This window comes from Anastrepha obliqua, chromosome 4 (assembly GCF_027943255.1).
Source record: "Anastrepha obliqua isolate idAnaObli1 chromosome 4, idAnaObli1_1.0, whole genome shotgun sequence".
In the NCBI taxonomy this organism is placed as follows: Eukaryota; Metazoa; Arthropoda; class Insecta; order Diptera; family Tephritidae; genus Anastrepha; species Anastrepha obliqua.
In genome coordinates, this window is record NC_072895.1 from 103,097,354 (window position 1) to 103,111,016 (window position 13,663).

The 13,663-nt window shown below is 37.9% G+C and overlaps 1 protein-coding gene across 7 annotated transcripts in view; it reads left to right on the top strand.

The window, feature by feature from the left end:
- The window catches only part of LOC129246095 (trehalase), a 78,818-nt gene that overhangs the window by 63,191 nt on the left and 1,964 nt on the right, over positions 1–13,663 (top strand). For all 7 annotated transcript variants that reach the window (XM_054884636.1, XM_054884635.1, XM_054884632.1 and 4 more), the window contains 4 exons: positions 6,661–6,844; positions 6,970–7,848; positions 9,028–9,426; positions 9,546–9,690. In XM_054884636.1, the coding sequence (XP_054740611.1) occupies positions 6,661–6,844; positions 6,970–7,848; positions 9,028–9,426; positions 9,546–9,690 (1,607 nt within the window). The remainder of the gene's footprint in view (positions 1–6,660; positions 6,845–6,969; positions 7,849–9,027; positions 9,427–9,545; positions 9,691–13,663) is intronic.

Below are 13,663 nucleotides of genomic sequence, written 5' to 3' on the forward strand. Positions count from 1 at the left end.
CATTATCTTCAAAAAAATAAGGCCTGACAATACAGCGTGAAGAAACCGCACACCACACTGTCATGCGAAGAGGATGCAATTCCGTCTCGTGGAGTATCTGTGGGTTAGAAGTACTCCATATTCGACAATTTTGTTTGCTCACATTGCCGTTTAAATCGAAATAAACCTTCTGGCAAAATTCCAAGCGAATCGGCAAGTCTGCTGCATTCAGTTTGTTAACCATTTGAATTTTGTAGGGAAATAAGTCTAAATCTTTGTGCATTATTGTTTGCAAAGACTGTCGGCTGACACCAAGTTGAGCAGATAAGCTTCTTGTTGAAACCCTTGGATTGCTTTGTATAGCTGCAGCTACAACAGCGATCGTTTCCTCCGTCCGAACTGGTGGGTTTCGATGATAAGGCCTTCTTGCGACTGTTCCTTGCTCAGCAAAATTATTCACCAGTCTCATTATGGTCCATCTGCTCGGGGGATCGCCGCCAAACATCCGCCTGTACTCTCTCTGTACCAAAACTACGGACTCCAGTGCGTGATAGCGGCGGACTATCCAAATTCTTGTTTGCGTGTCCCAGTTATCCATTTTAATAAATTTTAAAGATCAATCTGCAAATTAAAACAAAAATGGAACAGATAACTTAAAAAGAAAAAAAGTTATTAAATTTTTTTTTGGTAGCGGCTTTCATCAGCCACCCTGTACTTAGTGCGAGTTTGGTTTTCGAAGCATAATAATAAATACATATGCATCTATCATATGTAGATAGGCAATCGAGTGTAGCAGAAGCAACGCGACAGTGCGGCCTAAAAAAGTTTTTGTATCCCCTTAAACACAGAAACATAACCCCTTACTGCTTACGAAATCATGAAAACGTTCGCTGTCTCATTGAATGCTAAAATATCATTCGTTCACGAATTTCCTACGCTTGGAGTTTCTACTGAATAGGAGTTAAAGTGTCTTAGACAGACAGATCCAAGCATTCAGTCGATTTTGAGCGATTAGGTAACCAAGAATCAATGTATTGTCAGCCATGTCTATCGACTTTAGACCGTTTTTTTTAACTAACCTCTGTAATTTTAGTTGCTTAGAATTAAACCGTTTTCATACTATTAAATTCATGATCGACATGCCGATAAAGTGAGACTTTCTTCCGGACACCATCTAATTTCATTGCGCCATAATCTCGTTCGAAAATTTCACTTCCAGAACCAATTTTGAACTAATTTGGTTATGGTCAACGTGCAATGGTTTTATATTTTAACAATATTAGTACACCCTGCAAAAGAATTGAAAATGATCAAAAATATTTCGCTTGAATGCAAGCTGATAAAGCCGCTTTAAAATTAAATAACAACACTTTCTCTATTTGGCTTTCTACTTGAATTTTATGAAATTATATTTTTTTTAAAGTACTGTCAGATAGGCAGTAAAAGTGCTCAGAACAACCAAATAAGTTTCATCAGACTACTGGACTATGGAATCAAGGAATCTTTAGGAACTTGCTTTTTCTCTTTGAGTTAAGCCAGGGAATGACAAATTGAGTCTCCTTTTATCTTCACTGAATACCCAAAAGAGGATCAGATTTAAGCAAATAACTCCAGTATATCTCTACTTTTTCTCAGGAATAGTTAGAACACAGTTTTTAGGGCTCACCCCGAACTCTTCTTATTCTAGGATTAATCGCAGCTCAGGTTAAAGGAGGTTGGCCTCTGGAGGCAATCTCTCAAGGGACATGGTAGCAGTTAACACCGCATTTCGCCGGACTTCGAACAGATCTCTCTAAAGTTTGAGGGTCGTGCTAGGGCAATCTTTCCAAATAGGCAGGATTGGATCGAGGGGAAAAAACTTGCACCTCTGTCTTCACTGACGATTCCAAGATGGAATCGGGAGTCGGAGCAGGGGTTTTCTCTAAATCAGCCAATTTATCTATCTCCTTTAAACTGCCGATATAAAACTGTACGCCTCTCCATTTGTAGGGCCAAGACGTACGCCACAAATCAGAGAAGCGGCTCAGTTAAACATCTAAAAACGGTGCCGCGAGCGAAATCTTAATAAAATACAATAGTTAAAAAAATTAAATCCGGTTTCTGGTTTCTAATAAACTGCAACCGCTTCCTTTTTGCCGTAAACTCGGTTTCTAGTCCACCCCAATAGTTTAGTAGGAAGACCACGAGTGTCAATTCTTTATTCCCTCAACAACTCTATTACCCAGTATAGAAATGCCGAAAGGAGTTGCTTCTGTACGTAATTTAAACTCCCTATGAAGGTAAAAATGTACGTGAATAGTCGTCACAAAAGCAAAATTTTAATTTTGTGCTGTGAGGCACGCGCATTCTATTTTATCGCAATTTTGTAAGTATCCAGAAATTCAATGCATTTCTAGGTGATATTTCAAAATTGAACATTTAAAAGAAATTGCAAATTATTTCTCGTTGTTCTCGTCGACAGTTTCAAATTAACGAGCATTGAATTGTATGCGAAGTGCAAATGAGAATTGCAATAAAAATGAGTTACGTTTTTCTCGAAAAGAATGTACGGGGAAAAATGTCATAAAAATGGCTTTTTATTTGTTGTTAGCTGTTGGAGGAGCCATTAAATTACTTAAATAATTAGTAGTGTACTTGCACACCTGTGCATACATACACACACACACACACATACATATGTATAAGTATACAAATATTAGCACTCACTCGCATTGTCGATGGAATGTAATTAGATTAGATGACAGGAAGCGTTCAGCAAATAATGCGCTTTTAACGCAAAACTTTCAAGATGTGACGCTTAATTAGAAAATGGAAAACTTACTGGAAAATATACTTTATTTCCTCTATAAGACGACACTTCATTTTCATCTTCTTGGCACTGTAATCTAACTACTAACCGACTTCCCTGTCCACGTCGGCGTAGAAAGTTGCCAAGCGCATTTTTTTTTTGGTACTTCGTACCGATTTTCATACTTTTCTTAATATTCCAAGATTTGAACGAAGCTGAAATTTTATCGCCCATGACTTCCAGCCGATGCGGATCAGACCAGTACTTCTCAAATCTGCTCTGAATCTCCATACAACTAGAAAGCACGATTGATTTCATTTTAATTTAATACTTAATGTGCATTCTATCAGACAGCCAAGCTGCCCTACGGGCCCTGTATGCATTTCAAATAACATCAAGGAGTGTCTTACGTTGTCGCCAATCTCTTAATGAGATGGCCAAACTATATCGTATTGTCTTTTGCTGGGTGCCAGGACTCAGAGTTATTTCAGGGAACTGTAGGGCTGACCAACTTACAAGAGAAGGTACCTCATGCCAAACGTAAGTAATTTTATGGGAGTACCTCTCGCAACTTGCAAGCTTCTTATTAAGGACGCACTAATCAGTTCTGTAAATCAAAAATGGATTAGTGTAAATACCTAGAAAATTGCTAGGAAAACATGGCCAAGGTTAAATCTACGTCTGTTCAAGAATATTATAAAATTGAGTAGTCTTCAAATTAAGACCTTAGTAGGGGCCCTCACAGGATATTGTCTCATAAGAAATCGTGCAGGGAGATTAGGTGTTTACATGCATGATTTCTGTCGTAGCTGCAGAAATGAGGAGGAGGTGGAAACAATTCAACATCCTTTTTGCGCAAGCCCGGCTTTAGCCAGAAGCAGGAACCGATATTTAAGATCCTACTTCTTAATGAATATATGTATGTAGATAATCTATACACTTTAGGTATCAACTACCTTTTACGCTTTGTCAAAAGCTCAGGATGGTTCAATATGGAAAGGGAAATATAGCCCAGCCCCTGCGGCTCACAACGGACCCATTTCGCGGTCTAAGTGGCAGCGCTGTGTCTATGTGCGATGCGGCTATCAAACCTAACCTAATCCTTTTACCCCCACAAAGAGTTTCTAAGGACTCCTACACCTAACCTAATCCTTTTACCCCCATAAACAGAGTCTAAAGATTCTTACACCTCTTCGACCGCGGACTCTTTATAGATCCACCGATCCACCCTCTTTATAGATCTTCAGTGCGATGGGCAATACTGTCTGAGTGCTTAGAAGATTTTTGGCCATCTACAATTCCCTTACATTCCAATCCTACCCACTTATGTAAATGATTACATATAGAAGATTCAATGGCCTTAGAAACTATCATTGAATCAATCAATCCTCTATGTATTAGAGGAGGTATTGGTAAATCAGCTAGGTTAGGTTAGGTTGAAGCGGTTGTCTTGTGGGACACACTCAGGCTCATAGCCCATTGTGATGCCGCGTGGGGGAGCTTTCCCTATTTCTCCTAAAACCATTGTGCGCTTTTCAAAAATTTTAGAAGATCTCCTATTTCTGTGGAACTGCGATCTTCCAATTCGTTAAAAAATTGTTTGCCTAGAATAGTAAATTTCCGTCTGGATAGAGCAGGACATTGGCACAGAAGGTGCAGGATTGTCTCCTCCTCTTCCTCATCAAGACAACTTCTACAGAAGTCGTGTGCTTGCACACCCATCCTTTGGGTGTGCCTACCTATTAGACAATGTCCCGTTATGACTGAAATCAGTGTGCTAAGATTGTGTTTATTTTGGCTTAGCAAAGATTCTGTGCGTTTAGCACTAAGAGTCGGCCACAGTTGATGGGCGATTTTGCAGGTGGCATCATTGCGCCATCTTGCGTTTGCTTTCCTTACGATTTCTTCAAGGATAAGTAGCTTACATGTTTGTAAGGGAATGCCTATGTCGTTGTCTATGCACTCATCGGTCAACTTGGTGCCGAGTCTCGCTATTTCATCGGCTCTGCAGTTACCCTCAATGTCGCGATGGCCAGGAACCCATATTATCCTTAGGCGAAATGACTCAGCCATCTCGTTAAGAGATGTGCGGCATTTCATGGCTACCTTGGAGGTTGTCGACTGTTTTGTGAGGGATTTTATCGCCGCCTGGCTGTCAGTGAAAATGTAGATGTCATTTCCGGATATCGCATCACACTGTACCAGTGTCGCGGCTTTCGTTATTGCCATCAGTTCGGCCTGAAAGACACTACAGTAGTCGGGGAGACGAAAACTGAAGGAGATCCCCAGATGCTCGGAGTATACACCTCCGCTCACCCTTCCCTCGAGCTTTGAGCCATCTGTGTATACATGGATAGACTCGCCCTGTCTTACATCGTCCCGTTCCCACTCTTCCCTTGAGGGTAGGAGGGTCGTGAACGATGTAGTGGTAAGTGTGGGCGGGAGTGCATAGTCCACCAATCCGGGAATCTCCGAAGTGCCAGCCAGGATTTTGCCGTGACCGTAGCTCTTATTTGACCACTTGCTTAGAGTAATCAGCCTTATTGCCGTGCTGCGCGCGATATATTTTGCCTGCAAATCTACTGGCAGGAAGTTTAATGTCGCATATAATGCTTTCGATGGTGTGGTTGACATCGCGCCAGTTATGAGAACAGACGCTAGTCTCTGAACCTTGTCAAGTTTTTTGATGTTCACCCCCTTCTCAAGGGCATTCCACCATATTACAATGCCATAGTAGAGAATAGGCCTAACCACTGCTGTGTACAGCCAGTGTACCATTTTGGGTTCCAATCCCCATCTCTTTCCAATTAGCCTTCCGCAGGAGTACAGCGCCATCATAGATTTGCGTACTCTATCTGCGACTGTGAGCCCCCAATTTAGCTTCCTATCCAGTATAAGTCCTAGATATTTCGCCTTTTCTGTTACTCTAAGTGGTTTCCCTCCTAGGAATATGTGTTTAAGAGCAGGTGTTTATGTTTTCTGCTAAATAGTACCAGATCCGTTTTTTCCGAATTTACTTCAAATCCTCGACTTTACACCAGAGTGATAGTCTATTGAGGGATCTTTGTTGAAGATCGCATAAAGTTGGAAGGTGCTTCCCCGAGATTGCTATAACAATATCATCGGCATATGAGATTATTTTCCCTCCCATTTTTTCAAGTTCTTGAAGAAGATTATTGACAGTTAAGTTCCACAGAAGTGGAGATATTACCCCACCTTGGGGTGTACCCCTGATCGGGAATTTCTTGGTGGATGTGTCACCCAAATTTGCGATTATTGTTCGCCCAGTTAGCATTCGTTCTATAAACGAGACTAGTGCCCTGTTTACACCCATTTCCGTTAGCGAACTTGTAATAGCCTCCGGATAAATATTATTGAAGGCACCCTCGATGTCTAGAAAGGCAGCGAGGGTGTATTCCTTATAGTGAAGTGATTTCTCAGCCGTGTCAACTAGCGCGTGGAGCGCTGTTTCCACTGATTTGCCTTTGCTGTAGCTAATTTGTTTTTTTTTTTTTCTTTCGCTGTGTCCATGTGACTGTCATCGCAGAATAAAACAAGGCCCATTAATTTTTTGTTTTCTACTTTCTTTTCCAATACTTTGCCGTGGCAATCAAACGTACAAAACATTGTTGTTGGTCTAGTGCCACCACCTTTAATAAATGCGCCTTGGCAGCAATCAAGTAATACACAAATTTTGAATTTATCATTGAACTCGAGCTAAAATTTTTGCGATTCGTCGTGCCTAAACAGAAATACATTTTTATTGAAATTTCCCTTTGTGCATACCCTGGCTGCATACCAATTATAGTTTTTGAGAGGAATGTCACACAATTTTGGTTGATCGTTTATTCTCGGCTAAAATGGTTAATGTATTTGTTTTTGTTTCTCACCAGTCAAATCTATTGCCATGGACCGCTGCTGCATACTGTACAAATGGCACATCTTTACAAGGACTCCAAAACTTTTGTCGACATGAAGCTGAAGAATCTGCCGAATAAAACATTGGAGGAATTCGATGCATTTATGCTTGCCAAGAATAATACACCTACCGAAACGGATATACGTGATTTCGTTGATGTATGTTGAGCTCAGAATTCTTTTCACTGCTACTCATTTTGTCGTACTCGACTAATTAATTTTTCTTCAATTACCTCTTCCTCTTTTTCTCTTTTAATCTTTTACTTTTTCGTTTGAACTTACAGACACATTTCGAAGAGCGCGGTAAAGAATTCGAGGCATGGATACCGAACGATTGGAAGGAACATCCGGAATTTTTAGATGCCATCAACGATCCTGATCTCAAGCAATGGGGCTCCGATTTGAATACAATTTGGAAGGATTTGGGCCGCAAAATGATTGAAGATGTACACAAAAATCCGGAATACTATTCCATAATACCAGTCGATAATCCCGTTATCGTGCCAGGTGGTCGCTTCATTGAATTCTACTATTGGGACTCTTATTGGATCATACGCGGTTTGCTCTATTCGGAGATGTACGAAACAGCACGTGGCATGATCGAAAACTTTTTGTCCATTGTACTAAGATTTGGTTTCATACCCAACGGTGGTCGCATATACTATTCACATCGTTCACAACCGCCCCTATTGATAGCTATGGTTAAGGCTTATGTCGAATTCACCAAAGATTACAGTTTCGCCTTGGACTCTTTGGATGTTTTGGAACATGAATTTGAGTATTGGATGAATAACCATACCGTGCAAGTGAAAGGCTTTGACGTTGCCATTTATCGTGATAACTCCACCGGTCCACGACCAGAATCCTATCGTGAAGATATCGAGACTTCGCAAGCTTTTACCACCGACGAAGAGAAGGAACAACACTACTCCGAGCTAAAGGCTGGTGCAGAATCTGGCATGGATTTCAGTTCTCGTTGGTTTATCAACGAAAATGGCACAAACGATGGTAATCTAACAAATTTGAAGACACGCTCCACTGTACCGGTTGACCTAAATGCGATACTCTATTGGAATGCGCAAATCATTTCGGAATTCCACGAAAAGGCAGGCAATGCAGAAAAAAGTGCTGAATATAAAATCAAGGCTGCCAAGATTTTTGAGGTAAGAACTTAGGTGTATACCTAATATTATCAAAATTGTATTACTAAGACGAAGTGAGCAAAGAAAAAGGTTGGACAAACTTCTTTCGCTCCAAAATTGTCTAGCGAACCCATTTCGATACTTTGCCGAATTCATTTCAACTAGAAAGTATCCGCATAGTGCGAGTATGCAATTTTTCAATAAAAAAGGGCGTAACAAAACAAGTTTTTCAAATTTTCAAAAATAATTTCCTCCGAGATATTTTAACTTTCTTGCATTATCTCACAAAAAACCGTTATATGTATGTTACTTCAGACAGCATAAATTATATGTACTTTAGAATAGTCAGTTGTGTATCAGAAAGTGTTAGAATTGTCAATACTCGTAGCATTTCTGAAAGCGTCAAATGTGCTTCGGGTTACCTGAGGTGTATTTTAGAAAAATTTTAAATCTACTTCCGAATAGGCACTAGTACTACGAATTCATTAGATATACTCCAGTAAGTGTCAAGTCTACATCAATATTCTAAATTGCTCGAGATATTTTTTGAAGTAAATTTTAGGCTCCTCAATATGACTGATTCCATTCTGTTTTTGAATAACTTTTTTACTACATAAAAAATGATTTACAATAATGGAGCTCATTATTTTGCAGCCGTCTAGTCACAATTGTCAAATATAATTGACGTAGGATGGCAAAATTGTCATTTTCAAAAATTGTAAATCTTCCGATGGGGTGATTAATTTTGCGCCACCTTGTATTTATTACCGCAAGGGATATGACATTGATTGAGTTTAAATTTCAAGCAGAAATGCGCCTTTAAAATAATTTATTCATAAAGAAACCTATACTTGGACCACCCTGTATATGACTTTTAAGCCCACTTGGTTCAGCATTCAGCTAATCTACTTTTTTTGTGTTATCTTCAAGGCTATCCAAGTAGAAGAATCCACTAGAATAAAACTTACATTTGGACCACCCTGTACTCGTATATGCCTTTCAAACTCACTTGGTTCAGTATTCAGCTTATCCACTTTTTATTTCTGTTTTTTGTTGTCTTCCAGGCTATCCAAGCTCTTTACTAGAATGAAACTTATATTTGGGCCACCCTATCTACATACATATATACATACTTATGCATGTTTAGCTCACTTGCTGATCATTTGTATTTTTGTTATTTTTTTCATTTTTATTTTCTAGGCTATCCAAGCTGTTCACTGGAACGAGGAAGCTGGTGTTTGGTTGGACTATGATTTGATTAACCAGAAACCACGCAATTACTTTGTACCCACCAATTTGGCACCACTCTGGACAGGTGCATTCAATGCCGCGAATTCACAACAAATTTCGGCATCTGTTCTGAAGTACATTGAGAAATTGAAATTGGACAGTTATCCTGGCGGCGTACCGAATACACTCGAAAATTCAGGCGAACAATGGGACTTTCCAAATGTTTGGCCACCAATGCAGTATCTGCTCGTTAAGGGCTTGGAGAATTTGGGCACCGCTGAAGCAAAGAATCTCTCAGAGAAATGGGCCCAGCGATGGGTTAAATCAAATTTCGAGGCCTACAAACAAACACAGACAATGTTTGAAAAGGTTTGTAATGAACCAAAGTGCTGACTACGAACAATTCTGCATTATTATTATTTTTTTTTACATTTCTTTATTTTTTTATTTGTTTCTTTTTGTTTTTGCTTTTGCTTTCTCATACACAGTATGATGCAACACGTTTCGGCGGTCATGGTGGCGGTGGTGAATATGAGGTGCAAAAAGGCTTTGGTTGGAGCAATGGTGTTATTATAGAGTTCCTGGCGAAATATGGCGGAGAGCTGTCACTTTCAAATAGTGCGACACAAACAGGTGACGATGCGCTTTGAAGCAATAAAAAGCAAAAAAACTACACTTAAAATATCAAAAAATTCGACTCATAACAGTTCATTTGTCCTTTGTCGTTGTTATCGTCTCACAGCATATTGTTCAAAAATATGCTATTTAATTTTAAAATATTCATCTAAGAATACATTGTTTATGTATAATAAATAAATTTGAAAAAAAAAAAAACAATTCATTAAAAAATATATTAAATAAAATTTCAAAATTGTTTCATTAATAAGTTGAGGGACGCACATGAATGTAAATATGTAAAAAGCAGCATACATACCTATGTATATATCTATTACATTATATATTTTTTAAATGTGAGTGTGTATATAATAACATGTAAATATTCATAACACAAATATTTCCACGAAATTACGCATTCCCACAAAGCACAAAACTAAATACTAGAAAATATGTCCAAGAGCTCGAAAAAGCTTAAGGATTCATACTCATATTCTGATTTCATTTAATTCTATACAACAATGAACATAACCACAAACTCCATACATGCACACATGTCACTTAATTTAACAAATTAAAGATATGTGAGACAAATTAATTGTGTAGTGTGAAAAAAGCTAAAAGTCTCTACATTTTCTACTACAAAATAATTATTAGATAAGGCTCTTAGAGATTTTTTTTTCAAAAAACTCAAAAGTAAACAGTTTCTCAAAAAACAAACGTGGTGAGTATCACAAAATACTAAATAAAAAATATAAATTGTTTTTTTTTTAATTTTGAAATTTTTTTTTATCCCAGCTTAGATATTTTAAAACTACCTGTAAAACTGAGCTTAAATACCTAATTTTGCAGACTTAAATTCAATTTAATATATTCACCACCGCTAAAATAACACTGAAAACTGAACCTTAGGTTAGGTTAGGTTAGCCAGGTTGTTTGTCTAAGACAAGACACTCGGTGGCCCTAAGGCCCATTGTGATACCTGCATTTGTTTTCCTTTCCCTAACTAAGTTACCGCCGTCGGCCGCCGTAGCCGAATGGGTTGGTGCGTGACTACCATTCGGAATTCACAGAGAGAACGTTGGTTCGAATGTCGGTGAAACACCAAAATTAAGAAAAACATTTTTCTAATAGCAGGCGCCCCTCGGCAGGCAATGGCAAACCTCCGAGTGTATTTCTGCCATGAAAAAGCTCCTCATAAAAATATCTGCCGTTCGGAGTCAGCTTGAAACTGTAGGTCCCTCCATTTCTGGAACATCAAGACGCACACCACAAATATGTAGAAGGAGGAGCTCGGCCAAACACCCAAAACGAGTGTACGCGCCAATTATATATATATATATATATATATATATATAACTAAGTTTCTTAAGCCACTTAGATCTTTTTAAGAAAGTAATTAGCCCCTCCAGTGAGACATTTTGCAAATTTCCTAGGCGTTCAAAGAAAAAATCGTCACAATATTTGCCACGGTTTCTTTGAAGTGCAGGGCATTCCCAGAGGAGGTGTCGTACCGACTCAATTTCTTCTTCATCTTCACAACTCCTGCATATGACATTGTGAGGTACACCCATTCTACGGGTTGCTGAACTGGCTCTTAGTATGTATTAGTAGTATTTAGTATGCAGACAATTTTTCTGTTATTACCACGAATTTGACATAGTTTTAAAATTGCAAAGTTATTCACCCTACTGGAAGATTTGTAATTTTTGCATATGGGGTCGTACGTCAATCATATTTGACACTTGTGAACTAGGCAGCTGCAGTATGCAAACACACATGCAATGGACGCCCTCCAAAGGTCGAAATATTCCATTATTCAATATCAATTTTTGTTTTGTATAGGTCTTTCCAAACAGAGGTATTATTTTGATATTCAAAGAAAAATGCTATTTTTTATTATAAATAATCGGATGTTTATTTCATTATAAAGAGGAAGGTATGCCGTTAATAGTGGAAAATAACATCAGGCAAATGACCAGCACGACCACGCTTACAGGACAATATACTTTTCATGAAATTTTCCATAATCGAATTGCAAAGTGGCTGCCCTATGTCCTCGATATCCTCACGAATTTCATATTTGATGTCTTGATTTGATCCTGGGCTGTTGGCGTAGATCTTCTCTTTCACGTGGCCCCAAAGAAAAAAGTCACAAGTTGTTAAATCACAAGATCTCGGTTACCAATTGTGATCACCTCTACGAGAGATATCACGGTCCGGAAACTTTTCCCGTAAAAGATCAATGGTTTCGTTGCTTGTGTGGCACATAGCGCCGTCGTGTTCAAAATAAACGTTGTCCAGATCAATACCATCCAATTCCGGCCATAAAAAATCGTTAATCATCTCTCGATAGCGCAATTTATTCACCAATAGCACCTGTTATTGGAAAACCCTTAATTTAGTAAAAAAAAGTTATTCAAAAACAAAATTGGATGATTAATTTTATGCCATCAAACAAGTGATAGAAAAAAAATTCTTCAAAATGCATATTTTTTTCACCCGTTAGATGAAGACTTATTTATATAAAATATTTGGCGTTCGAAAGTTCAACGCGTCTAGGCGTCTAAATTAATAAAAACAACATTTTCAAAATTAGCAAGAATACACCCAGTTAAAAAAAAAAAAACAATGCCAAATTACAAATTTTAAAGACTCACTCAATGCATCAAAAATTAGCACGCTTAAGGAGTTACATACATAGGTACGTCCAACGGCGCCAAAAAATGCGCTAAAAGAAAATCTGTTTTAGAAGGGACAACAATAGAAATAAATATAAAAAAATGTATACATTGTTTATTAGTACTTAAACTTTATAAAAAAAATTTACTTTAATTTTTCTTTACAAAAATTAGTATATAAAAAATCACGTGACCCACAGTACAAAGAAAAAAAGTTGCTCCACGGTCTGCATCATTTCTCCTTGAAATGTTGATGGATCTGTAATATGTAAAAAAAAATCTTGTAAAATAAAGTTGTAGTTATAGTCTAACGAGCCCGATTTTTGAATTTCGAAAAATTTTGCAATTTACAACATTTTAAACAAGTATGCGTTTTACGTCAATAATGTCACATGTACAGGTATATTATGTTTATAAAAATTTTTAATAAAAACATCAAAAATCCGGCTTACAGACTATAAAGAAAACACACACTCATTGTTTAATAGGCAGTCACGCTAGAAGGTTAGGACTCCCGTACTTCGATTTCCATAGAAGCTGTCTTAATACAGAAGAAGAGGAAACAGTCAAACACCTTTTATGTGAGTGTGAAAGCTTAGCTATGAGGAGGCTGCGCACTCTTGATACCACATATTTAACTGTTGTAGCGGACATATCGCATCTAAAACTAACGAAACTTGCTCGTTTACAAGAGCTACCGGATGGTAGGGTAATGATAAGCTCCAGTGGTATCACAATGGGCCTGCGAAAGGTCTAAGTATGTCTTTGCGACAGCCACCCTACCTACCTACCTACCTGTCACGCATTTTCGCTGCCTCAAACGGAGGACAGCTACCTTTGCTACCATAACTTTCTGTTTATGGGGAATTTTTACAATCGACTTCCACAGAAATACGCCTCAAACTATAAAGAATAATAATCTGTAAGAAAAGATCAATTTTTTGAAAATTATGGACGTATGTAACCGCTTAATAAAAAAATATACATTTTCAAAATTATGATGAAGATAGTGAGAAATTTTATTAAATTACTTTTTTTTGCAATTTTTTGTTAATTAGTATTAGTTAAACAAATATTAAGCCACTACTATCACTCAGTAGACGTAGCTAAAGATTTTCATAAAAGTATTGAAACTGCTCAAAACAAATTTTTATTTTAAGTAAATCGCTAAAAATTCGAAACCAGTGTTCGCACTATATTTTACTCAATTATTAATCAGTTCGGAGCGGCAGGCTAATCACCTACCCTGTCAGTAATCAAAATAGATTAACGAAACCAACCAGGAGTGAAGAAGAAAAAAAATAATATTC